A 27,824-nucleotide genomic window follows, 5' to 3' on the forward strand; every position below is an offset into this window, starting at 1 on the left:
TTTTCTCCGACTGGGGGTCGGGAAGATTAAGAGGAAGCAGGAAGCAGAAGATGAGGTCGTCTCGGCCACTCGACCGCGGGCGTGATTGCGAGCGCCGAGGCTTCTTCTCTCTGATGGACAGTAGAGCGGTCTGCATGAAGTATATAAACACTCCACGCTACATTAGAAGCCAAAGCCTTTCCACATGTTGTTTGCAGAAGGCCTCTGTGGTGCTTTTTCCCATCTGGCTCTTTCTAGGTCAGCTGGACCGCCCCTTCTCTTACACACACATCGTGCACGATCCCTGACGTGAACCTGCGTTCCGCTTCACAGCCGCTCCACCGAAACATAAGCAAACGTCTCCGGGGTTTTGTGGTTTGCGCATGTACGCACACAGGCCGGTCTCGCTGTGTCACGGGTCTCTCGCTCCCTCTGTGGCAGGTCAGCTGACCTGTAAAACTCACTCTAGTGTGTCCACCGCTTGGCAGAGCCACAAAAACATCCACGGCACTTTGAGAAGCAGTTAAGCTCTTCCATTCAGAGCCTGACACACTTTGTTGACAGGCCACAAGCCCCTCTCCATCATTAGGAGGCTGAGAGGACCTGTGAGAAGACATAACGGTATTGCCCTTGATGTGACAGCCAAAGATATTACGCAATATACTCTAACTTTGAGCGTGGAGCCTGGGAAAATGTGGTTTCTGTGTACATTAAGAACAAAACACGAAGCTGTCAGCAGCTACGGTAATGACAGAATTAGGAATGAATAAAGCAGGGTCTGTCCGCCACTCTCCCTGAAGCTAGTCTGGGTTAATCTGATGCTGCTGGAAAGTCCCATCAGGCTCCTCTGTAATCCTTCTGTGGCTACAAGTTATGAAAATTTGTGCTATTTTTTTTCTGCCTATGCCGTCCACGTCTGTTTTCTCATCATGCCTGTATTTCTGTCATCTGTCCCTAACCTCAAACACTGGGCCAAGACGACCGAACCAGAGCACAGCTGGTGACTGCAACTACGAGAGATGAAACAATATGAGAAAAGAGGAGACAATATCAGATGAGAGAAGAAGGAGATGACGTGAGGTGAGACAGAAGGAGACAAGACAATCTGAGAACAGATTTTAATAAAAATGAGACAAGGGAAGAAGAGACAAGTGGAGAGAAGAAACAAAAAGAGGAGAGGAAACAAGACCAACGGAGGTAATGTAATATGAGACAATAGGAGAAGAAAGAAGACAAGATCAGTTGAGAAGTAGGAGAGAAGAGGGAGGCAAGGTGAGACTAGATGATATGAGAATGGAAGACAATATGACAATAGAAAAGGAAAAGACAAAAGAAAATGAGAAAAGATTAGATGAGACAAGTTGAGAATGAGGAGAGGAGGAGATGAGACATGGTTAGATGCGAGAGAAAAAAGAATCGATGAGATGATACAAGAGAAGCAAAATGAGGCAATGAAGAATATATAAAACAAAATGAGATGACAAGCAGAGAAGAAGAGACTAGAGGAGAAGAAACCAGACAAGAGGAGGCCATGCAAGATGATACAATATGAGAAGAAACTAGACAAGACTAGAGGAGATCAGAGTAGTGAGGAGAGAACAGGAAAACCATGTGAGATTAGACAATATGAGAGTAAGAGGAGAAAATAGGACACAAAAAGGAGAGAAGATGAGAATAGATGAGATGAGAAAAGAAGAGAAAAAATGAGATGAGACAAGAGGGGGAAAAGAGACAAGGTGAGGTGAGACGAGGAAGATGGATGAGAAAAGAGAGGAGAGTAGACAAGATAAGAGAATACGAGAAAGGAGACAAGATGAGAAGTGAGAGGAAGACTCATGGGATGGGAGAATGAAGAGGAATGGAAAGAAGAGAATAGATGAGAAGAGACAAGAGGAGAAAACATGAGATGAGAAGAGCAGAAACAAGATGAAGCAACGCCAATGAGTTGAGTCGTGAGGAGAGAAGAGGGAGGTGATATTAGACAATATGAGAATTGACATGAGTTGAGGAGAATAAATGAGATGAGAAGAGGCAAGAAAAGATGAGGGGAAAGGAGAGAGAATGAGAAAACAAGGTACAAGAGGAGAAAAGACGAGATGAGGGGAGAGGGAAACATTTACAAGAGACAAAACAAAATGAGATGTGACAAAAAAGATTTCCTTGTTTAAAAGCCTGAATCAAAAAAGAAAGTCCAGACAAGATGAGAGAAAAGGAGAGAAGATGTGTGAATGCACACTGCAAACCTAAATTTAAGTACTGTGGGATACAAGAAAGAAGGAGAAAACACACTGAGCTCTCCACTAGGTGAGTAAATGCCAGGTTACATATTGAAGAACACAGAGGGAGCACATTATTAACTACACACAGAGCTCAGCCTGAGACATTAATGACACACACAGTATCTGCACATACTCTGATCCTGATACGGCGTTCTTGAGTCAGTGTAAACACAGATCCTGATGCAATCCTTTTAGATGAGGCTAGACGATGAAATCATTATATGATCACGTGATCACTGAAAAGGAAATCAATGGCAGAGATTGTGCCATCTGTCTTGCTGACTTTATCTTAGTACATTGCATCAATTAACTGTCTCCATTTTAAACACGTACAATTTTTACCATAGTAATACAATGGCATTTTGAGGTACCTTAAAGTAAATATCAATGGTATGTGAATATAGCAATCTTCCAGTAGGCCTACCATAGTATCCATAAAATCACTGGGTCTCATGCGCGTGCACAAATTTGTGTACGAACATTTTCACGAACAAATAATGATTCATCAATATCTTTCGACTAAATTTAAGAAAAAATGGAGGAACAAATTAAACTGGCCTTGAAAACATGTTAAGATGAAATTTTAAACATAAATATAGATCTTAAATATATTTCATCATATACAGGCCCATCATTAAAAGAGTAAGAAAAGGTGTGTTATAGCTCAAGCTGCGAGGTAAATCTGCGTAAAGACGCAGATACATGTGTGTACAGCTGGTCTGTAATGTCTGTATAAAAGTTCATTGCGTTTGAACTTGTGTTGAGGATGCCACTTTTGGAATTGCTCGAGGATCTTGCATAATTTACATGCTTTTATGTATTTATTTAGAATACTCAGAATTCATCAACATTAGAACGAGGTTAATAAGAACAAATGATCTATTTACAAAAAACCTGCATGGTTTTACGATTTGATACCATCATTGTGCCATGAAACTTTGTGTAGCCAACTAGGATTTTTTTTTCCAAAAGGACAGCAGGTCCAACAGACCTGTGTTCCTCATAGGGATTCGGGCCTCACTCTACAGTGCCGCCAACCCCCCTGCCAGGCACAGCCGGATCTGTGTTGAAAGAGTGCCACACCTGAAAGCTTTTACCCAGCAAACAGGCCTCAGATAAGACCCAGAGACTTGCACCTTCCCCTCCAATCTCTCCAATCCTATCTTCTCTCATTGCCATTCCCCCCTCTTGAAAAAAAAAAAAAAAAAGAAAACACCCCCAAAACATTTTGTTTTTCTACTGCTCACATTTTCCAGCCTCTCTCTCTCTCCCTCTCTCTCTTTCTCTCCCAGGGCTGTAGGTCTGCCGGAGCAGATGTGTCTGGCCTCCGCAGTCTCAGACTGCTTTAATAAGGGATGTGTTTCACCGGTAAGGAATTTGGTCAGCCAGTCCGCCCCATCTGAAGCAGGCCCACTCATCCTACTCATCACAAATCAACTCCGCTTTGGGATCTCTGCCTTTTATCTAACCTTTCATCATTGTCGTTGTGTGATGCAGCATCTGCTGTAATAAAATGGCAGGGGTTGCTTTTATCTGTAAACTTGCAGAATTGTGGCGTTCCTGCCAAAGAACATTTTGTTCAATACAATATGTGCAAATCAACCGATTTCAGCATATCTCCGCAAAAACTGATATAAACATGTCATGACTAAAATTTAAGGAATTAGTTAGCCTACTTAAACTAGTTAAATTAGTTACGTAATCAAAAGTTACTTAAACTATAAAGGTCCTTGCACACTGAATCCGAAATTTTCACATGCGTTTTTTCGTATCCGTCATTCTGTGGCTCTAAACTCCAAAATTGGGTTTTCATAGCAATGCGATAGATAGAAGAACCATTTTTGGTTCCGCAAAGAACCTTTCAGTGAACAGGTTTTGTATTTTTTTATGTTTTTTTATTATTATTTTGCCTGTGTTAATGCCAACTATACATACATTTTGGCACGTGTGTATTTTTATTGGAATTTTACAAATTTTACATTTTCTTTTAATAAATCTATTTTATACTACGCACAAATATGGTTCTTTAAAGGTTCTTTACATGTAGTAACAGTTCTATTTAGTACCGTATTGTCCTGAAGAACCCTTTATATGCTGAAATGGTTCTTTGTGTTAGAGTTTAGGGTTCTTTATTCCCGCCTTTTTGTTTTTCAAATCTGTAACTGTCAAAGCCTCCTCATTACTGATTTTCTGGAGTTCAGCTGTACAACTACACAGACTGTCAACGTAGGCCTACTCTCAACAGGTAAATTATTTCTTTCTTAAAATGTCTATAAATTATAACTTTTAACAATCATTTCCTAACAATAATGTCTTTTTCTCTTTTAGTTTAACAGAACATGCAGTGTGAGCAGTTCTGTTCAATTAAGGATACTCCTCTTCTCCACAAAGTAAGTAACAGAGATATATAATTTATGTAGGACTATTGTTTGATTTTTTTTAATTATGACTTTATGCCTAAACATACCCAGTCACAAAAAAACATTAAAGCTATACCATGACTTGTCACTTTTTCCTGTTAACATGGTAAAGGGCTCATACTGTCCATTTTCGCTAATTTTGGCCTTCATGAACATAATTGTTTTGACATAATCAAATGGAAGAGACACAATGTAACTATAAACTCAATCGTGTATTTCAGATGCTGTCCCGTATCATAACCTCATCAACAGCAGAGATAAACTGCCACTCAGAATACACACATAATGAAGGACGTAAAGACATCATAGGGGATTGTGAAGATATTTCACTGGAACTTGGTCTTCATTACATCTATATCGTGTTCAATGTCAATTGTTATGTATTAATGTATTCAGCTAACAACTGTTATTAGAGCACTGTCATTTTTGCTACAATCTGCATGTCAATAAAAAATAAAAGTACATGAACAAGAACATACAAGAAAAACCCAAACAGAGGCAACAAGATATAAGACCAGGCAGATAGAGTGCTAAAAAAAACAAAAACAATATTAATAACATAATTTATAAACTATTATATTAATAATATGAAGATAATATAGCCTGCTTATAGTAATGAAAATAAATATTGTTGAAAAGGTTATTTATAACACCATTAAGGTTCTATATAGCACTTTCAAAGCATGGTTCTTTATATAAAAAGAGTTCTATTTAGCACCAAAAAGGGTTCTGCTATTGTTACGAGCCGAAGAACCCTAATTTGGTACTGTTTAGAACCATTTTTCTGAAGAGTGTAGGTACACAAAATAGTCCCACTCTGGACCTTAAGGACAAAAATGTCCCCATTGAAACCCATTAAAACTGCAATTTATAATCCCAGGGCCATTTAACTATAAAATTAAGCAGTCTTTGCTAATAGGCTTTCATTCTGTTGGCAAGGCTTCAAAATTAAAAAAACAATTGAATTTTTTTACCAAATGGGGCCATTTTCTCAGGTTTGGCCTGTATGGCAAATCCTTAGTTTTTTGCTTTCTGCTTCTCCATATTATATAGCCAGTTGGATCAATTATGCAGCTATAATTGTGTGGTTGTGTTGGTATGGATGTCAGAGTATGGATTGTATGTATGTAATGAAAAATTTGTGTATGTGTATGCGTGTAATATTTGAAAGAGAAAAACTCCTCTGGAGCTTTGGCATCTAACGCCCAAACAAAATATTTAGATCTTTTTTTTAAATAAAAGATACATTTTTTAGATATTAACCTCAAATTTGGAACACAGCTTATATAGATTCATGGCTTTGATTTTCTTGCAATTTTGGAGTTCAACATGTTTCATAAAATATATTTTTTATATAAAATAATGTTCATAAATTATTTTCTTAAACTTAAACCTCTATAACTTTTTTTGTTTAACTTTTTAAAACGTTTTTACTTTATCAATAATCTGCCAAGGGTCTTCTTTAAAATGAGACCAGACTTAAGTCTGTGCTCCCAAGCTTACATTTTTTATGACAGTTTTGGACATCTATGGATCTATATGTGTAACTGTTTTTAATTGACGCATAAGGGTTCAAATAACAATTTCTTTCTTAGAGAACAGTTTAATAATCTATCTATCTTTTGTCTAAACATTCGGGCTTTTAAACAATTTATCTTGACAAATGTAAATTGTTACCCAGCAACCAAAGTAAATAGTGTGTGTAGATGTGTGTTCTTCTCACGGAACTCCTCTGAACTTGAACTTATTTGAACGGGTAGCAGTCAGATGGGATTTCAGAAAGTCCTGTCCCTCAACCTGCTCAATAATGCATGATGCAGTGTCAACACCAGACACTCCATACCCCACTCTACCAGCAGAGAATGAAAGAAACCATGCGAACATTGGCAGTGTGACTCACTAATAAATTATTTAAAGTAACTGAGATGAAGTACTCTGTCAGTTACCTGAGTCCCAGTAGTCTCTTCATTGGAAGGTTCTGGTTTAGATGGGACAGAAGAGAAACTGTCCAAATGCCTGCTGTCGTCTGTAGGTCTGCTTTCAGCATTTCCTGAAGTTTGTGGCACCATGGGGATCGCACGATTCTTCCTCCTGCTCTGTTGCTTCCTCTTGGTTTTTGTACACGGTAAGGAGCAGCAATGATGGAGGATAATGTCTGTTTTTGGTTTGTGTTTCAAGAACGTTCTTGAAACAATGCAAGAGGAGAGAGTGTTCGTGTTTGAAGTGGAGTCATAAATAGAGGAACGCAGAACTGGGTGTTCTGTTTATGCCTTTTAGTTATTAATGCAATAATATTTGCTTGGGGAGATTGTTGTTAACGATGAAACCAAACTGAGCCAATTAGAACATCACAGGTTTTAGTTTGCATTATTCACAGATTTTAGTTTAGTGCATTTATGTTATCCTAATTTGATAAAGGTAATGCACATTCAGCCATTTTTTTTTAGCAATTTTTAAATAGTTGCAAACCTGGTAAAATGAGGGAGACTGTCATTTATGTCCATCATGTAATATTATATTATATATGGCACTAACATCTGTGATGATGTTAATTTTGTTTTGCTGACCGATGCAACAGGGCTTGCACTTTTTAGGTTTTCTCAAGTTTTAGGTTAGCACTGCCAATGCAAAAATATCATTTTCATAGTTGCATTTGTCACCTTTTATTAACAATTTTTCCGCAGATTAAAGTGTCCGATAATAGGGTACTTAATAAAACAAGTAGGCTGTTCATATAAATCTCAATTTGGCGAACCCAATTAAAGGGCGATTCACCTTAAGGAGATTTTTTCACTTTATCTCATGTGAGCTCATGTTTTATATTTAATTATATTTGTCAAAAGTGCTGGGTCCAAAACTTTAGGACAACTTTTGTATATGATTTCTGGAATTTTACTGTCGAGTTTACAGTTAGACTGTGTTTGTGTGTGCTTAGGTCTAGATATCCCTGACCCTGATGAAATCGAGTACATCAGGCAAGAGGTGCAGGCGACAGTAAACAGCACTGTGCACCTTTATTGTGGATCCCATATGCCCACCCTGTTCATCTGGGTCTTCTCCAGGCCAGGCACAGAGAGAAATGAGCCTCTGGCCTACAACCACGGACAGGGGACCAAACTCCTGGCCTTAGCCAGCACTCTGGGAGAGATTTCCCTGCTCACCAACACAACTACTCTGGTGATCGAGGGGGTCTCAGATGAGGCCGAGGGGGTCTACACCTGCCAGGCCCTATACGATATGGATGAACCGCCTAAGGTTACGTTTTACTACACCCAGCTGCATCTGCAGGATGAGGAAGAGAGATCCAGGGGGTCAGGGTCCCCGCCCCCAGAGAGTGATTGAGGGGCAGTTTAACTAACAAGAACAGTAGAATGTAACTAATCACAGTTTTCTATAGTGGACAATATACCGTATTTTGTGACAGCATACAATATATTTGTGTGAAGGTAATTCATTGCAATTCAGTTTGACTTAGAGGCAACTCCCTAAGAGTGACATATTCACATACATTAAATGAGTTTTAAAAACGAATAAAATGCTGTTCATTGCTGTGTTGATTTCATTTCAACCAAAACATCTTTTTTTCTACTGAACTAAAATCCAAGGCCTAAACACCCACATCCGACTGACTCCACCACATACACAGCTGTCCTCCAAGTTTCCATCTTTCCATCCGAGGTGCCAATAACACAGTCATATCTGTCTGTGAATATCTGTGTTGCTAAATATTTTGTTTGTAGGACACCACCAGGAAAATAACGATTCCTTAGTGTGGGAAATAAACAGCTTTTGGCCTTGAGTTATGGAGCCATAAACCACCATGTCTGGGCTTCCATGCTGCAATAGATCAGTCAGAAAACCAGAAGTACCGATATAAATATTGGTCACATAACTCAGTTATTTTTATGATGGGGAATTCAGCCTTGGCAAGTGCTAAACTAAAGCAACAGGACTGCACTACAATTGTAACACATCCAAAATGATATGTCAACAGATTATAAACAACAAATTTGTGTTCTTATTGCTCTTTGCATAGTTTTGCTTCCACTTATTTGACTCACCATATTGATGAATGTGATTTTGCAAGGTACTGTAGAAGATGGTCCTGAATCAACAAACATAGGCCAACTCTATTGCAAAACCGCAACCCTAACCTTAACCCATAATCAGAAGGAAATGATAGGTTGATATGCCGGTTATATCCGGTTGGGTAAATTCAATAAAGTTGCAGTACACTGTGATTCACTTTACCATTTCATAAAAGCACCCAAGTTAGTCAGCGCAAAAGTACTTACAACTAGCTGGTCATTTTTTACATAATCCAATAAGTTTTGGTGCCAAACAAGCTGATGGCAGAAAAAGAAGACTGCAGAAAGAGGAGTGCATTTCTGCCACCTTCTGGACTGGAGTGTGAAGCACTAACTGGCGTTTAGTAAAGCAATGGTAACTGCCATAGTGTTCCTGTTAAATTTGCTTACATATTGGGTTGTTTATTTTTTTACCAAAACCAATTGAAGCACTTGAAAATTATCAGCAAACCACACGCTTTATTATGTGTTAAAGAAAGTCACAAGGTACTGCCACTGTATGGAATTCATCCAACCAGATATTCATTAAGTTATCTCCTTTTCTTTTTCACAGAAGAAAAAAGTAATACAGGTTTGGAAAGACATGATTAGTTGATATTAATATTGTTCCAGGATAAACAATTATATCATACTTGGCAAAATGACACTAAGCAATAATACTGATAGGTATGCTCTTTCTCCCACCTCACAAAGTAAGAAAAATAATAGAATTGACTTTCACACAGCGTCAGTTGGGACTGGAAAATGTTGTGAAGATTGCCTGAGGTAATGGCTGGTCCTGTCAGCATGTATAAGTGATTTGTCATTATTGGTCTAATTATGAACTGGAGAACAGACACGTGGAACGCAGAAGTATAAAGCAGGTCTGACCTTTATCCCTTCCACACAACAGAAATATAGTGATAGCCATACATAATTTAAGCCCCATATGAAATAACAACCCAATCATCAGCTGACATGATAAGTCGTGCATACATTTCCTGTTGACCGTGGAGATCATAGTCAAGAAAATGGTAGTTTATTTGTTCAACACTGATTATAGGGCTGAAATTTGCCTAAAATAATAGAGGGCTGGGGCAGGGCCAGAGTCCCAGAGTCTTTGTGAGGTTTTGTAACCTCTCATGGATAAACGGCTTGGAAGCTGAGTCAAATCAGGCCACTCTCAGAACAAGAGACAAGAAAAGAGAAAGAAACACAGCCTAATTCATGAGTGTTACATTCATTCAGGGTGTGCCAAAGTGACAGGCGAAGAATGGTGGGCGGAGGAGGGGGTTGGAGAGGGCGCTAACAGGTCCACTCAGAAACTGGGGGAGGAATTTTTGGGGTGGACAATGGGTACATTTGTTCCCATGGTGCCCTTAATAAGGGTTCTGAGTGCGGTGCAGGAGGCAGAAGGACAGGGTGGAGGCAGGGCAAGTAAAGAGCGACTTCAGACAGAAGCAGGTCTTTATCAGGAGGTCTTCAAACTTATCTTCATCTCATCAAATGACCTGAGACCTCTGTCAACATTCCTTCTACTTTCTCTCTCTCTGTCATAGTCACCCTATTCTTTTTCAGTGTCCTTTTCTCATCCATTGTTTCTGGACTCTTTCAAAGTAGAACAGTGATGGGCAACTTCAGTCCTGGAGGACCACAGTCCTGCAGAGACAGGTGTGTTTTTTTAAAGATGGAACGAAACTCTGCAGGACAGTGGCCTTCCAGGACCAAAGTTGCCCATCCCTGCAGGAGAGTATCAAATGGTTTTAGTATCAAATGGTTGGCGGCAAAGTGGCTCAGTGGGTAGCAATGTTGCCTCACAGCAAGAAGGTCCTTGGTCCTTGGAAGACCCTTTCCCCCGGATACTCCGGTTTCCCCACCAATCCAAAAACATGCATTATAGGTGAATCGGAGGCGCTAAATTGCCCGTAGGTGTGAATGCGTGTGTATGTGTGAGTCTCAAGCCATGTAATAGCCTGGTGACCAACCCCAAAAAAAAATCATCACCAAGAAAATTCATGGATAGAATCACCAAGAGTTGCATATGACTGACATGATTAATGAACCAATTGGTTTTAGAATCACCAGTTCTGATTCTCTTGGCCACTTTTATCCAAAATGATTTACATTGCATTCAGTTCTTGGATTCCCTGGGAATTGAACCCATGACCTTGGTGTTGCTTGCATCTTCCTCTACTATTTGTGCTACAGGGATGACTTCATGGCTCAAGCTATACAGGACACCACTCTAAAAGTCATCTTCACCATATTAAAGCAAATTCACAGATCCAGGAGGATAAGCTTCGATATCATTTGTGTGATCTGATACGACTCAGATTTCTGGGCCTACCTATGCCTGTTGTTTAGATCCTGACTTTGGTTTTCCGGCTGAAGCCCAGTGGAGCAGAAGGGATATTTTAATTTCCAGACACTTGTCAAGCTCAGCCAGAATTCAAGAAACCAGCTTGAAGTGGCCTGGATTGTGCACTAAACGGTTTGCCACAATCTGGAAACAGTAAGACCTCTTCTCTTTCCTCCATCTACATTTTTCTTTCCAACCAAAAATGACAGATGGAAGCTTCATGGTGTCAGAGGTTTTGGGGGAACAATCCAGCAGGCCTGGATGTCTGTTGGCACTATAATGGAAGGATAGTGAAGGGGTTTACCAAGGACTGAGAGAATAAAAGCTGCCAGCTCTGTTAACCACTCTTACCAGCCTACTAACCAGCCTAGGCTAAAACACACAAAAGTTGAATATCTCAGTCATGAGTGGGCAAGTTATGATATCATGACAAGGGTTAACTCATGAATATAAAGTTAGGTCACATACCATTATCCCCTTATCTGCATTTTAGAGCATTTTAGCTTATTTCCAAGTTACGATAGGAACATCAACGATTAATTAACTCTTTCCCTGCCATTGACGGAAATTTCCCCCCTTTATGAGACAACGCTTTCTGCAATTTCACTGTTACAGTATATGGTAGGGGGGCGCTATGACGCATGACGCTATGATGACGCATCTTCTGAAAGAGTACTGAATCTCCTGATCAATAGACATGTGAAGAAAACGCAGAAACAAGCGATAGCACATTTAAGCAGATGCATATGTAGTCTAGTGTTGTCGAAAGTACCGACTTCCGTACCAAGTCGGTACTGAAATTAAAAAAATGTCACGTTTTGAGCGCTGTTGAGCGGAATCGTAAACACCTCTGATTGCACATTGTTCTCATGCGTTCATCAAATATGTATGTGATTGGCTACAATGATCAGCACTTCAAAAACATGTAAATATATATCAATGACGCTCTTCACCGAGCGCTTACACAGATACACTCGAGAGCGTTTGAAAGCAAGCGTCTATCAGCGGACTGGTCCAGACGCCTACTTGTGCTTTCAAACGCTCCCACTTCCGCTTTCAAAACACTTTTAAACACTTCCGTGTGCTCTCAAACGCTCCCGTACGTTAATCATTGTAGCCAATCACGGACATATCCGAAGAGTGCGTGAAACAGTTCTACAATGAAACTAAAACAGTTTCAACAATACATTGAATGAGTGCAAGTTGTGGGTGCAATCATTCTTTTCTATCAATGTTCATGCAAATACGTGAACACAACCGCTCGGTCAACACATGGCCTGGTTAAACATACTTGATGTGTATTCTTGCGTTCATCTGGCACTGGCAGTAAGAAACCTCAGTACTGTGAAAAAGTAACATTCAAATGTCTGCATTAATATCTATGTACATATCTATAAACATTGACTTGTTCAGGAAGATTCTCACCAAACTGTTGCTCTGCCATGACAACAGCAAAAACAGTCCATAAAACAGATGATTAGTGCTAATTCCTGCTATACTGCCCCTTGTGGAAAGAGTGAAAAGCAACACATTCGTGACAATCATGCATGATATAACTTTTGCATTAATACACAAAAAATGTTAACTAAGTTAGTGGATATACTTTATATCAGCAACCCGATATGTTTGCATTTTATTTTGTAATATGGGAAGAGCTGTAGATGGAGAGTTTCTGAAAACTTTGTATGACAGAGAAATTTGTGGCTTGCACAGCAAAAAACAAAAAACAAATTCTGAGTGTTTGCATTTGACTTTCTATGTGCTTTTACAGGAAGGGTGTAGCCTGGAGTCACTATGTGTATAGGGTATCGACATAGAGGGGATATATAATTATTTATTTTCATCATGGTTGTTCCTTGAGGGATCTTTAATATTAAAGAAATAAGTGTCTAGGTCCAACTTCCTCCTTATCATTTCACCTTCAGTACACACCAAATAGGCGTCCTTGATGTGCATGATGGAAATGTGTTTTTAAATCTAAATCTAGTTGATGTCAAAAAGTCAATGCAAAAAGTACATTTTTGAAGCTTTGTTTCGGTAAATACTCTTTATGGATGAGGGAGGATCTGAAAATTACGGTATGTTTTCATAGTACATCTCTCTCTTGTATATCAAAAAAAAAAGGAAAAAAGAAAAGAAAAAAATATGATGAAAACATCTTCTTAATTCAACCATCCATCAGTGGCTGCCTGAAATCAGCTGTTAAAAGACCGCAAAACATGACAATGCACCATCCACCCTTTGGCAGTCTGCTTATGTAGACAGTCAACTTGAGTACAAACCACATCTGAAGCTGAAATGAGGAGACCGCAGTAAAGACCTCCACTAAGCAACCAAACAAAAACACTCACGTGATTTGAACACGACCAGCGCCCTTCAACACATTCTGGGAGGGTCAAAGGTCATTCAAGCACTGATGTTTGTTTATGGTTAACAAAGAGGCATGGATAGGAGGTGTGGCTGGGAGGCTGCGGGATTGACTCCGGAAAACTTCAAAGAGCTGTTGCAATTGCCGGACACTTTAGTAGATATTTCTAATATCCCTCAGGCACAGACAGTCCAGGCTGCTTTATCGATTATAGTAAAGCGATCAAATTTTATGCTTGCATGGAACCTTTCTAGGTTCCAATTGTGCATTTCCATATGTGCTTTAGGGGTGCAATAAGTCATTTTGAGGGGCCATATAAATTATTCATCATTTTCGGTAGTTTGAGAGCCCTATAGTAAGGTAGAGCGTTAAAACATTAGAGAAGGATTTAGATAGACATAATACTTAATCTTCTCTTTATATTATAACAAAACTTTACACATACAATGGCTAAACTCCACACTGTGTGGAACAAACAAAAAAATATAAAGACAAATAAAGAACAAAAAATAAGTTTCTCATCCAAAAAAAAAAAAAAAAAGCATAAATAATATAAAAGACAAACTTTTTTTTCTTACAACAGATACATTCATATGAAATAATATTTTACTACTACAAAAAAATAAATAAGTCATCTAAAGAGTTTTTGCTTTTACTTTTAAAAGTCCTCCCACAAATGGGATCGTTTCAGCCTTTGAGTTTTCCACCATCCTTGCACAAAAGTCTCTCGATTCTTTCTTTTCGTTCTATTTATTTCCATCTTGCTTTCCCTCGTCAGTCTTCTCCAGCTCTGAAAGCAGTCAGTTTGGTGTCCACTTCAAATCACACAATGTCTCTGACCATTCCATCACTGGCCATTTTTAAATGTGTCCATGTTCCTGTTCCCAATTTCTCTCGTGCTCTTTCTTGTGTTTAGAGTGTATGCATGTTTGATATGTTCAGATCTCCTGCACTGTAGGCTGGATGAAATCTCCAGTCAAGCTTCCAGTAGAGATCCAGGCTGTTTTATCCTTACAGTCCAGATCAGGCAGTCCCAGCCGTTCCCAACACACCACGGGACCCTCGGAGTCTTCATGCACGGGCTGAACTCCTGTTACACACACAAACAGATAGAAAAGATTTATGCACCAGCTCCAGTATGCAGCAGTCTAGTCAGGTAAAATAATATTGCATGATGGGTAATTTACAGTTTGCCAATGCAGTAATTTCCTGAACAGCAAGAGGAAACACTGACTTTCCTCATTCGGAGGGAGTGTGGAGTGAATCAGAGAGCTCTTTATAGCGCTGAAACTCTCTCACCTCTCTGCTGCTCGAGGGTGGACTTTGTTTCCACAGGCAGACAAGGGGAATTCTGGGAAAGGGGTGGAGTCTTGCCCTCCTCCGCCACTTCGGCTGAATCTCTCTCCTGGGAGCTGTTGAGCTGTGGGCTGTCACGTCCATGGCAGCGAGACAAAACGGGGTTGAGGGGCATCATCTCGAGCCCGTCGGGTTGGCGCGCTGCCACGCGGTGCATTAGGGGGAGAGTGCCGCCCGAGAAAGTGCCATTGGTTTTCGTGTAACACCTGTCCACAAAACACAAACGCAAGACATAAATGATGGCCACTGCACTGCAAACTTTGACTTTCTTGAACCAAACTTAAAACTAAACATTTTCCAGACATTCCCATGAAAACAAATCTATAAATGTATGTCCTCTCGCCAATACTCCAATTTATGAAGCATTTCTACTCAAATCTCGCATGGACATAATTTTGATCAAAGTCATCTGAATTTAAATTGTGTGTGTGTGTGTGTGTGAGAGAGAAACAGTGTTATTTTAGTATCATAGAGATATGATTATATTTTTTATTAACAGTCTAAAATAGTTTTTATATTTTTATTTTTTAATTTTAGATAAAGTTTCAGTAATTTGTTTTTTGTGTATTTTTCTGTCTATATCGGGGTTTTTTTTTAATACAATTTTTATTTCAGATTTAGCTTTAGTTATTTTAGTACATCAAGGTAAAATTAAATGAAAATGACAAATGCTTCCTTGGCAAACTACAAGAAATAAAATACATTGTTTTTACATATTTTTATTTTATTTGAACATTTATTTTATTTCAAGTAACAATTTTAATGGTTTTAACAGACTGGTGTCAAACCTAGTGTGACGCATCTTAACAACATATTAAAACTATTATTTTCATGTTATGACCAATAACCAATAAATATATTCAAATTCTGTAATATATTGTGTAAATAAATTAAAATCAAAACACTAAAAACTAAAATCAATTGCTTAAAATACTTCACTGGAGTAAATTTAGGAATTTAGGCATCACAACATTATAATGCACAGTATGAAAAATGTATATTTATTATGAGATTTGCATTTTAAGCATTTCATTTTTTTAATTGCCTATATTATATTTTTGCAAAGATTACATTTAACAGTGTTATTAAAGTTAAAGTTATTAAAGTCTTTTAAAGATGAATTATTTGATGACAGCAAAGGTAATTGAATGTCAAAATATGGTAATTGTAAACAAATAATTGACTTAAATCATGCATACCTACCTTTATTATATTTCAAAGGTGCTTTTGGTGGAGTTTGACAGCTCTTGTCACAATATACTTTAGTCGTATGCAAAAGAGCAGCATGAGCATTCTTCAAAATTTCTCCTTTTATGTTTCACAGAAGAAAATCATACAGGTTTGGTAAGAGGATTTTTAAACGACAGCATTTGAAATTTTCTATGAATGTCTTCCTTACAGTACAGCTTGAGCCTGTGCACCAGCTGCAACAAGCATCTCTGCTGTATTCAAACTCTGATCGCATCTGAGATCACAGATTTATTTCCGCAAGTCTCTACGCTGCCTGACCAGACTCAACAGCCTGTGTCTCTGTGTGTTTGCACATGCTGATAAGACAGAGAGGCTTCAACACACACATACGTAGACATAAACACATAAACAAACAATACCTGCGAGTATAAATACACATGCGCTCGAGAAGTAATCGCGGATATAAAGTGCGCACAGATGCACACAGTTAGTGCGCTGATATCAGCTCCATTCAGAAGGATTTCCCTCTGCTCCCCCGTCGGCCGCGGCTAAATAAACACTCCGCTCATTAAGACTGTAGCGAGGGTGCGTTCAGTGTAAACTGTTACTGCCGGACACACTAGAGTACACAAACAAGCCTCGACGAGAGGAGTTGCCATGCGTGTGTGTGTGTGTGTGTGTGTGTGTGTGTGTGTGTGTGTGTGTTAGCCCAGAAGAGAATAATCTCAGGTCAGGGGTGAAATGAGAACCAGATGGAACAGATGATTGGTTTGCTGACTGGAGGCGTGCAGCGCAAAACATAATTCTGCAGGCATGTAAACACCAAACATTAACAAGCTACTGGGCTTGACTCTTCAAGTATTGCATTTCCCTCTCTCTCACCTGTTGTTGTTGCAGAAGTTTTGACAGCTCATGCAGTCCGACGAATCGTTCTGGGGCAGAGCAGTGTATATTCCCCCTCCCTGCCACAACAAACAACAAAAGCCAGATTTCATTTCTCATTACTCAAACACTACACTTATACATGACATGACTGTACTGTACAGTCTCACAATGCTATGCTATGCTATGGGAAAAAATATACAGGACCACTTTTATAAAAATGTTCACAGAGTGCACTAAAATGCCTTTTACTATATTGTATTTGACATATCACACCATACTATACAATAATATGTTATAATAAATGATATCAGGCTACACTACTGCACTATATTACATTAGAACACAGCATACTATATTATATTATTAAATATAATGACAATTAACAAAGATTATTAGATTATTAAATGAGTACCAATAATAATCAGCATATTCAAATGATTTCTGAAGGATCATGTGACACTGAAGACTGGAGTAATGATGCTGAAATTGTAGCTTTGCCATCACAGGAATAAAATATATTTTAAAAAGAAAATTAAATTGGACAACAGTGATTTTGGTAACACTACAATATGGTTTAATTGGTTAACTATATTAGTTAACATGAACTAACAATGAACAATTATTTCTACATATTTTTTAATCTTAGTTAATATCTATTACAACATTTACAAACACATTTTTAAAATCCAACATTGTATTTGTTAACATTAGTGAATTAACTTTGAACTAATAAGAACAAAAAATATTGCTCATTGTTAGTTCATATTAATGCATTAACTAATGTAATCAAATGGTACCTTATTTTAAACTGTTACAGATATTTTAAAATGTAATAATGTTTCACAATATTACAGTTTCTACTGTATTTTTGATCAAATAAAATTCAGCCTTGGTGAGCATAAGAAACTACTTTCAAAAACATTAAAAATGTTTTTTATTCCACGTATTTATTTAAAAACGTATTTATTCCAAATATACAGTATATATATACACATATTAACTTTCAGAAGCGAGGATGAAACACTTTCAAGGTTATGCATCTAATCAAACTTAATTTGAGTAACACATTATAAAAGGTTTTTTTAGTGGTTCTGGATGCTGATTGGTCAATACAGCATTCCACAATATAGTGACAGCTATGACACGAAAACTGTATGCCATATGGGAACCAAAATGGTCAGGCACATATCTTCTACTCGATTGCCAGAAAATAAATACAACCGCACAACATGCACAAACTATTACTCACATTACGAAGGTGATGAGGGTGTGGGTGATCGTACTCCATGGTGTTGTGGGGCAGAGAGGCGTCGTGTGCGTGAGGATGCCCGGGAGGGTACAGGGCTCCTGATCCGTTCAGCAAAGCAAGACCATTGGGCAGTTTGTGGTGGAGGTGATGGCAGGCCTGGGGCATCATGGGAGCGGTGTGTCCACAGCCCGTGTGCACGCTTCCATTCACATGGCTGGAGCCAGGCAGTGTGGAATATTCCAGAACATGACCGTTCATCTCTGCAGACTGGTACAGGTAACTTGGAGGGTCGTATTCTACACAGAATATTTTTACGTTAGTACATTTTTAATGCGTAGTTGACATGTGTGACAAGCTAAACTCCATCTAAAACTATTTGCAAATTAGACACGATCCTTCAAAAGATTACATTTTTTGAAAGAATTTAATCATTTAATTCAACAAGGATGCATTTAGTTGATCAAAATTTCTATTCATCAAAAATTACCACAAAAATATTAGGCAGCACAGCTGTTTCAACATTGAAAATAATAACACAAAAAATGCTGAAGAAACAACGCACGAATATGAAACAACTCTTTTGCCAAACTGACTAGCAGCGAACTGGAGTGTGTGTGATGAAAGTTAGCAGGCCCATTTTTGGCCTATTTCAGGGGGGGGTGTCTGTGTTACTACTTATACACACCGCTGTGGCCAGCACTGTTTACTCTGTTACTCAATCTCATTGAGAGTGGAAAAGAGGAAAAAAGAGAGAAAGAAAGAAAACTTCAAAGGGCCGGCAGTCGAGGAGAGGCAATGAAAACCAGGCCTGGATCAGTAGGTGGACTCCAACTCAATTTCATAAAGACATTATTGACACAGCATAAACTCTCTTAACCTTACAGAAATACTGCATAAACTAAAACAACACAGCGCGGCTGGCCTCATTACTACATATCTAAATAAAATAATAAAGGTAGCAGCAAAAGAAATTGATACTTAAAGTAACATGTTCCACCATAAAAAAATATATACATTATGAGGAAACAAAATATTGTAATGATTTTTGGACACTACAATGATGGCAATTCAATAGTTTTCTTAGTAATCACTCAGTGGCCGCAAAAAGCACAAAAACTAGGAAGTAAACAGGAAAGGTGGCACATACTATGAAGACTGTTCTGCTGACGGTTTCTCCACAAGCACATGACGATGAAGACCAGCAGAATGAGCACCATGACGCCCAGAACACATCCCACGATCAGGTAGAGCAGGCCGCCCGGCTGGCTGGGTGTATCTGCAGGGGAAAACCCTGGAGGGGTTATGGGGCGCTGGCTGGGCACACCTGGAAGTTGACGGGCTGGAGGGGAAAAAAGAGAACAAAGTGAGTCTGAGGGGATGAAACATGTCTTTCAAGCGAATATAGCACAAGCTCTACATTTATTGGTTAGTGATTACGTTTTTTTTTAGTAATTTAATATTGTTTCTCTGGCGCATAAGGTCTAGTGTTTCAAGTGATTTTAGCACTTTCCTATGCAGATTCTAAGGTGTTCTAGGTGAGTATTTGGAGTGAGCTTTAGCACATTTACTATATGATTTCTATAGTGTTATCAGTGGTTTCTAAATCACAAGAAAGCCCACCCCAAGTCTCTGTAATATTCTACTCTATGGATTACTTTTCCTCCCATTTATTGTGCGCAAGGTGAACGATCTTGAGCCAATCGCTCAAAACAGTGCATCTCTCCTCAATAAGCTGCACCATTTGATGTACCATTCATGTCTGTAGAACTAATGGGGTGGGATAAATTCTGTACCATTTAATACTAATGCTTTAATACTTAGGATTAGAGGTTTGTCCAAATCTCTGACCCCAAGTATAAGCAATAATACAAGTGCTGGCATATAACAATGCATCTGTTGTCAGTCCTAAAGTTTGTGGTAGCAGCCGGTCTGTTTGCACTCCATGATTTTTATTTGCTCTGGCTGTGAATGACGCTCTGGTTTGATTTCAACAGCGTTGCATTAAGGGCAGTTATCAGTGAATGATGTCAAGTAGAAGCAGCACAATGTCTCTCTTTGTCTAGCTACTAATAAAACGATAGCTCGCTTTCCTCTGTCATTACCACAGGGGCTTTATGGGTTCCTGTCTACATGTTAAGTATAGCATTCCTGTGACAGTACTTCAGCCTCTCACCTTTGGTCTCGCAGATCATTACGTTACTATATTCGCTCTCGCCACCGTCGTTAAAGCACTGCATCTTGATGTCGTAGGATGTCTCAGGTTGGAGTTGACCAATCATATGCAAGAATTTGAAGCCTGGGGGAGGAGGCGGGAAAAGGAAGGCAATGAGAGTGACTATTGAATGAGAAGGCTTTTCTCAAAGCATGTGTTGTTCTCTCCAAACCACAATTCATTTGCTCAATCTCATTTTTCTCTTGCACACACATACACACTCTCGCACTCTCATTCTCACAGTGTCCCAGAAGGATTCAGACAGTTGCTTTGCTGCAGACAGGCTCCTTATAAGGCAGCTTAACGTTTGTTCTGGCCTGGCTCCAGTATTCCCACTGAACACACTCAGGGCCCTGTGTGTACACACACACACACACACACACACACAGATCGTAGCAGCCGCTCGCCGCAGCCTCTCACACATGTATGCTGAGAGCCAGCTCTCTAATTACAGTTTGTTCCACAATATTTTATTTGTGTAGCTCACTTCTCTTTTTAACAGTGAAGGCATACTGTACACTAAACGAACAGCTGCTGTACTGCATAATGGAAGAGAAAAACACAAAACAAACACTTACAGACAGACACATACATGAGAAAAGCATCACAGGCTGTTTGACGCAGTTTTTTCCCTTGCACACATAATATACCAGTGTTTTGGCAAAAACAATTGTAACATGACAAAATGAATTATACATAAATTGTGAGTTTGCAGTCTGAATTGATAAAAAGTTAAGAGTACCCCAAACAATACAATAAATAAAAGTGTCTTCTTGTGCATTGTCTTTGGTGGCTGTTCACAAAAATAAAACACATCACATTGAGTGAAGTCTGATTCAGAAACAAATGACTCTAGTGAACCGATTTTGATCAATCGGTCAAAAAGACACAAAGACTCACTGTGTGTGTGTGTGTGTCTACACAGTTTACACAGAGGAATGAGTAACCTGATGACCAACTAACAGTAACTAACAATGACCAACATAATTTATACACACACACATTAAACATATTTAGAATTATACTAAAAAGCCTTTTCTTGCTAAAAAAGTTTTAACTATCCATCAAATGACAGAAGCCATGTAGTAGATTGTATACATGATTGTGAGTTGTATTTTCAGTTTTGATAACGTAGAATGCTGAGAACTGTCAGATGATGTAAGCAAAATGGATTGCAAACAACATTTCACATTAACTTTAAGACCAACTATCTATAGAACACACTGCTGAGATACTTCTGCAAAAGCTGAGACTTATGAGGTCATCTTATCTGCCCAGCGTGTTTCTGACTGCTTGTTGTTTGGATGGACGAGGAGAGGTTTGAGGGGCCAATGTGAATAGAGAGAAAAGGTGCAAAAAGTAAAAATAGGAGGCGGAGGAGAGGCGAGGCAGTTAACATTCCTCTCAGAAACTCGAATCCCTCTCTGAACGGTCAGTGTTGGGTTTCAGTACAGGCCCATTAGTGCGGCAGCCATTTATTAAAAACACATTTTACACCGACTCATTACTCTGAGCGCAGGACTCACTACACATCAATCACCAGATTACGCTTTCCTTGTCCCTCCCCCTCTGAGACAGAATATACATTAAAAACTCATTCTTCATGCTTCATTCTGATTGGTCAATTATAGCACTTATCTGTCAAATATTTGTGTGTTATGACTACTAAACTGTATAACTGACCATTGTCCCACACAACGGATTTCCCACAGATCGTAGCAATCAGTTTTCAGAGGTAAAAACTCCACAGGGATTTGTAATGTAATGTTTAAAGTCAGACCTTTGAGGTCAGGGGTTGTTAATCGATGGTATAGGCTTTTATGCAAGCAATCTGTCCACATTATTTCAACTTATTTTAAAATTAATCATGTTTAACAGTACAATTTATGGTGAAAAACTATATTAGCCATTATGCTGTGCAAAAAATTCCACCAATCAGAGAGTCGCAGGGAGCAAATTAAGCCAAAAGAGCTCTTTAGCTCCGCCCACTCCCATGAAGCACTGCGAAATAAGTTTTCGAGTAAACCTCCCTATGCTCTCGAAATACTTAAATATGTGTGTATATATATAGGAATAGTTTTCAATAAACTTAAAATATATTGTTTATAGATTTAGATATAATCAACAACTTTAAATGAATAGTTTTATATTTTATATTAGAAATACACCTTTGTCTTTTTGTCCCATTATCAATTTTTATTTATTTTTTGCTTCAAATAAAAGTTGTTAATGTTGTGATTCACCTCATTGCTGGTTGGTTTGGTTCATGACTTGTAACACTTTGACAAATACTTTTTTTGGGGAAAAAATAATGGAAAAAATACTTCCAGAACAAACGCTGCTGAAAATGTGGGCGGGCACTATGCACTCTATGGCTGTGTTTGTTTCATGTCCCTCGTCTTCTCACATAATGAAATTTCAACATTTCATGCACATTTATTTATATATTGTGAAAGTAGCCGTGTAATAAGAGCAACAACGGAGCAAAGACAGACACCGTGATCTCACCTTCCACCACATCTCTCTTATAATCACTGTCATTGTCGCTGTCTGTTGGCCGATAGTAGATGTAGAATCCCTGGATGGGGGTGTTGTTATTGCTGGAGGGAGTGTACTATGAAAGAGAGTGAAAGAAAAAGCAAATTATATATTTTTTGTTTCCTTATTATACACTCGCTAACAATTATGCCATCAAAAATCAGAACTTAACTAAAGGTTAACTAGAATCAAGACATCCATTTTTACTAAAAAAGGCCACACTTCTGACCCTTAGAATTATTATTTTTTTGGCTACTGTGCCTTTAAGACTTCTAGACGTCAATGACATTTGTTATGATGATTGGCTAACCTTGTAGCTAACATTTTAGAGTTAGTTTATCCAAAAAATTTAATTTCTGTTTTTATTTATTTACCCTCATCCCGTTCCATACATGACTATTTCTTTCAAGGAACCGAAAAGGAGATGTTTTGCTGATTGTCATGGTGCTCTCTTACATACAATGAAAGTGAATGGGAAAGAACACTACCAAAAAAGCACCTTAAAAATATCAAAATGGAGCGGTCAGAGGCAATGTCCCATTAGTAAATACAATTCATTCTTTTCAGTCTGATCCTTTTAAAGAATCCATTGACCTAATTCACAAAACAATGTTTCTTAGTCCAAGTTTTCTGAAGAGACACGTTTGGTATAAACGATGAACAGATTGAATTTAGGCTTTTATTAAAGGTGCCCTAGAATGTGAAATTGAATTTATCTTGGCATAGTTAAATAACAAGAGTTCAGTACATGGACATGACATACAGTGAGTCTCAAACACCATAGTTTTCTCTTTCTTATTTAAATCTCGTTTTTGAAAAACACCCCTGAAAAACAGGCGAATCTCCACATAACACCGACTGTGACGCAACAGTTGGGATCATTAATATGTACGCCTCCAAAAATTTGCATATGCCAGCCCATGTTCAATGCCAGGCGGAACTGCACAGCCGAATCATCAGAAGTTCTGCAGGTGAAGAAACAAGCAGGAGGAGGATCATAGGGAAAATGGCAGATCTATCTATAATCTATCTATAATCGGATACCGCTACAGTTTAATTCGAAGTTGTTAGTTGCTCTGTCCATTTCACCACGGACTGTTTTTCTAACCTGGAACAATATCAAGCAGCCAGGCATCTCTCGGCGTCTCAAACAGACGAAGGGGGCAATTTCAACTAACGTTATATTCCCGCAAGCGGTAAGTAGTGATTTTATTAACAATAATTTACACTGTGTTATCTAGATCCAGCGCGATATTGTTTTTTCCTCGAGAGACATCGTGGCTTGCAAACGAGCGAACGAAGTATGGCAGTTGCTCAGTGTTTGGATGTACAAATGAACACAAAAATATTTTTTAGCTCCTTCATCCGAGCCTCTGAAGAACCAGTGGGTTATGTGAATTTCTGATGTGTAATTGTTCAAGTTCAGACAGATAATCTTTCTCTCAAAGTCGTTCAACACTGTTTATGCATCAGTAAATCGCGTTGAAGTGATAAGATCTTCATTCACGCTATCAACAGGCTGTTATCTGCTCAATGCTCATCACTGCAACCTTTTATGTGATGGGAATAGATCTAAATACTTAAAAAACTTCTCATGATTCGTTAATCCCGATAGCTGTAATAGTAAAAACGTATAAAAGCTGTAATAGTAAAAGTTTTCCAGATAGCTCTACATGTAATGCCAGATATTTCATATGCAAGCATGTCAGCCAATCACAGCAGAGGGCGTTTACACTGAAGTCTCACAGCAGACACGCCCCCTCAAACAGAGTGTTCAAACCAGGGAATGAAATCAGGCTAGGAAATATGCCTTTTATTTCTAAATTATAACAAATTTTGATCTAAAAAACATACTAACATTATAAGGGCACCCCAGGAAACATTATAAAATAATAAAATAATCCATTCTACGACACCTTTAACATGAAAACATTGATCAGTGAACTTAAACAGAAGCTTAAAGCTGCAGTCCATAGTTTTTCCTCTTCGTCGCCATCTCTGTTCGAAATCTGCAATTGCAGTTATTTGCGGAATTATCAACCTTACGTGGGTTGTGCCTCGGCATGGCACAGCGCGGATGAATCCAATGTTTTGAGGAAAATGTGTGGCTGTCAGTCGCCGTGCCGGTGTGGATACTGTCATTCGGAATCACAGATTCTTCTTTTTGGAAGTATGACCAACATAAGAATTTTCACCGGAAAATGTCATGTGAACAAGTAAGGGAAAAAAGCATTGCAGTAAATCGCGCTGATTAAATCTAACGATCGCTTATCATATCACATAAAACCGTGCAAATTTTACTTTGTTCTCAAATTATTAATGTTAACAGCATCAGCATTGCGTGACTACATTTAATGGCCTTCCGATATTTATCCTTGTTTTCGCATGGGCCGGTTGCAGTCTCTTTTTTTCTGTAGCCACTCCGAAGTCCGAAGTCTTTTGCATTTTACAACGGGTGAATCTCCGGTTGTCACTGGTGATTGTCGTTTGAACCTTTCTGGATCCGCCATCATAATTGATAAGTTTATATCAAGTGCTGTGAGAAAAGGCTATAAATCTCCACCTCCAACATCCTCACACTCATAGCCTACTAGCCGAGACTCCTTCTTTATGTGTACAGATGTGACGTAATGATGCAAAGATATGCTCGAATTTCCCCACGGAAATCCACCAGTACCACTGGAATTAAAAACATTATTACAAGCTTACCATTTTGAATCGAGCTAAGGCAAGCAGAGAGTTTTGAACGCTGGCTGGTTATGTACTTGCTCAAATTTATTTTGGATAATTTTTAAGTGCACGCACAAAAACTCTGCTAACGTGCTGAAAAACACTTCGGCACAACTGGCACAACTGGCACAGCAGAGAAGAACAAACCAGGGAGGACTGTTATGTGGTTAGTTCTGGACAGTTTTTACACTCTCATTTTCGAATTAAGCGTGAAATGTGAGTATAATTAAATTTGGCCATTAGATATAAAAGGCATATGTCTAAGCCATTAACACACACGCTAGTTTAAAGCCCTGAGCTGCTAATGTGAGGTTCAGCGTTATTCCTTCAACAGGCCCGAAACAGAAACAACATTTGTTTGTACAAGTGGCGAGGCCCTTTTAAAGATTAATGTGCAAATAATAAACATACAGAAGCATAGAATGATAGAAAAACTCACAGTTTATTCAGTGATGAGTTATTGAGTGCCTGACAGAAACTGTTCCAAAACTTAGTGAGCTGCCTCGCTGTCTACCGCCTCTATAGGCAGCTGCCTTTATTTTAGCCAAAACATTTGCATATTTTGTTGCCCACTGTTAGTAAAAGCCTTTGTGTCAGCATTGGACTTTATGATGCGCTGCATTAAAAGCTAGATGGGCAGCTCAGGTTGTGTGTCAGAGGCAGAGCTAATGAATTTTAGTAATTTTAGATTATTTGGCAGTTACAGAATGTGATTTTAATGCATTGGTGTGGTTGCTTACAAGTATACTCACAGTCCAGCGTAACATTATCTGAGTATCACTGACAGCGTCAGTGGAAGAGATGTGAGGGCCAGCGACCGGACGGTTCGAGACGGGTGGATTCGACGAGGAGACCTGGTACGGCCTGGAGGTGGCGCTAGCAGGGCTTTCACCATAGTTATTCATGGCAATGACACGGAAACGGTATGTGGAACCTGTCATGAAAAGATTTATTAAGCCCATCATACATTTATGTCCCCAGTAAACCACTTTTATACAAATTTGGATGTTTTTCTCAGGTTTTCACATTTTCAAGTGCATGTAACAGGATTTACACACACACACATCAATTTGAATTCTTTAGTCAATAAAAAAATTATAACTAGTATTATATTAATACATTAAAATTTAATTTTCCATGACTTTTTAATACTTAATAATATTATATTATTATTATCATAAACTATAAATATAGTATTTTTAAATAATATTAATTAGGTTTTTCCAAGTTTTCACAAATTTTCCCCTCACCTGGTTCCAGGTTACGCACTTCCACAGACAGTTTAAGTGGTGAGATATTATCGGCCGCCACGATCCAGTCACCACTGCGGCCTTGTTTCCTGTACTCCACTCGAAAGGCCGTGATTGGAGAGCCACCATTGGCTCGTGGGATCCATGTGACATAGACAGAGCTTTCTGTTGCCATAGAGATAGTTGGGCGATCTGGGGCCTCGGGAACTTAGGGATGAAACCAACCAATCAGAAGTTAGTAAAAAGTAAATGCAATCTAAACCCTAATTATTTTGTTTTCCAAAAATAAACAACAGCTTTTATGTCAAGTGCAATATGTGACCTCAACATCCAATCAGTGGAAAAGACCAAAAGAGCAGACGAAGATAAAATAAACCAACACACATAATAGATCCACAGCATGCCAGAGTCAATTGAGTACTTACTGAATGGGCTCTGAGCCATAGACACAGAGATGCAAGCAAAGAGAGAAAGACAGAGCAAAATTTATGTGGCAAATAACAGTGGGCCCAAACCCATTAGGATTTAAATGTGTACACACACACACACACACACACACACACACACACACACACACACACACAATCTAAGAATACTTCACCCAATATGATTCTGTCATCGTTTACTTGCTCTTATGTCGTATTTTGTAATGGAACACAAAAGAAGAAATTCTGAACAACTTTTATGCACTCTTATTACAGAGTTGTGCAGGGATGAAGTCAAAACCTGAAAGACTAATTCGGGACTGGTTCCCTCGAGGTTTTCCTATGGGGTTTTATAATGGTGGTTTTCATTTTATAAGTAAAACAAAGCCCGTGGTAAACTTAACTTAACTTGTTCTACAACGTAAACTGCACACACTCACAGCCCAAACGTTCTTATCTAGTTACTTATAAGCAACACACATTTTCACAAAGAAACAAAACATTCAAAATTTGCAT

The 27,824-nt window shown here is 38.7% G+C and overlaps 2 protein-coding genes across 2 annotated transcripts in view; one reads left to right on the forward strand and one right to left on the reverse strand.

The window, feature by feature from the left end:
- The first annotated feature begins 6,662 nt into the window (after nt 1-6,662).
- On the forward strand, nt 6,663-8,028 carry LOC307160720 (V-set and immunoglobulin domain-containing protein 10-like 2). The gene is made up of 2 exons (XM_079874908.1): nt 6,663-6,803; nt 7,614-8,028. The coding sequence occupies exons 1-2, from the start codon at nt 6,746-6,748 to the stop codon at nt 8,018-8,020; spliced, it is 465 nt and encodes a 154-aa protein (XP_079731034.1). The 5' UTR covers nt 6,663-6,745; the 3' UTR covers nt 8,021-8,028.
- Nucleotides 8,029-14,329: 6,301 nt separating this feature from the next.
- cdon (cell adhesion associated, oncogene regulated) overlaps nt 14,330-27,824 on the reverse strand; it is a 41,661-nt gene continuing 28,166 nt past the window's right edge. Inside the window, exons 11-19 of the mRNA XM_079874617.1 lie at nt 26,884-27,090; nt 26,386-26,567; nt 22,874-22,979; nt 20,327-20,449; nt 19,301-19,492; nt 18,154-18,449; nt 16,902-16,981; nt 14,772-15,034; nt 14,330-14,562 (exon numbers count right to left, since the gene is read on the reverse strand). Of these exons, the coding sequence (XP_079730743.1) occupies nt 14,411-14,562; nt 14,772-15,034; nt 16,902-16,981; nt 18,154-18,449; nt 19,301-19,492; nt 20,327-20,449; nt 22,874-22,979; nt 26,386-26,567; nt 26,884-27,090 (1,601 nt within the window). The 3' untranslated portion in view covers nt 14,330-14,410. The remainder of the gene's footprint in view (nt 14,563-14,771; nt 15,035-16,901; nt 16,982-18,153; nt 18,450-19,300; nt 19,493-20,326; nt 20,450-22,873; nt 22,980-26,385; nt 26,568-26,883; nt 27,091-27,824) is intronic.

The sequence above is a fragment of the Squalius cephalus genome (genome assembly GCF_949319135.1).
Source record: "Squalius cephalus genome assembly, chromosome: 6".
NCBI lineage: Eukaryota > Metazoa > Chordata > Actinopteri > Cypriniformes > Leuciscidae > Squalius > Squalius cephalus.

What these genes read in the sequence shown, in the direction of transcription:
- LOC307160720 (XM_079874908.1), top strand. Translation starts at nt 6,746, where the DNA reads ATGGGGATCGCACGATTCTTCCTCCTGCTCTGTTGCTTCCTCTTGGTT. An exon ending in CCTCTTGGTTTTTGTACACG is followed by an intron (nt 6,804 to 7,613) that starts GTAAGGAGCAGC and finishes GTGTGTGCTTAG; the next exon opens with GTCTAGATATCCCTGACCCT.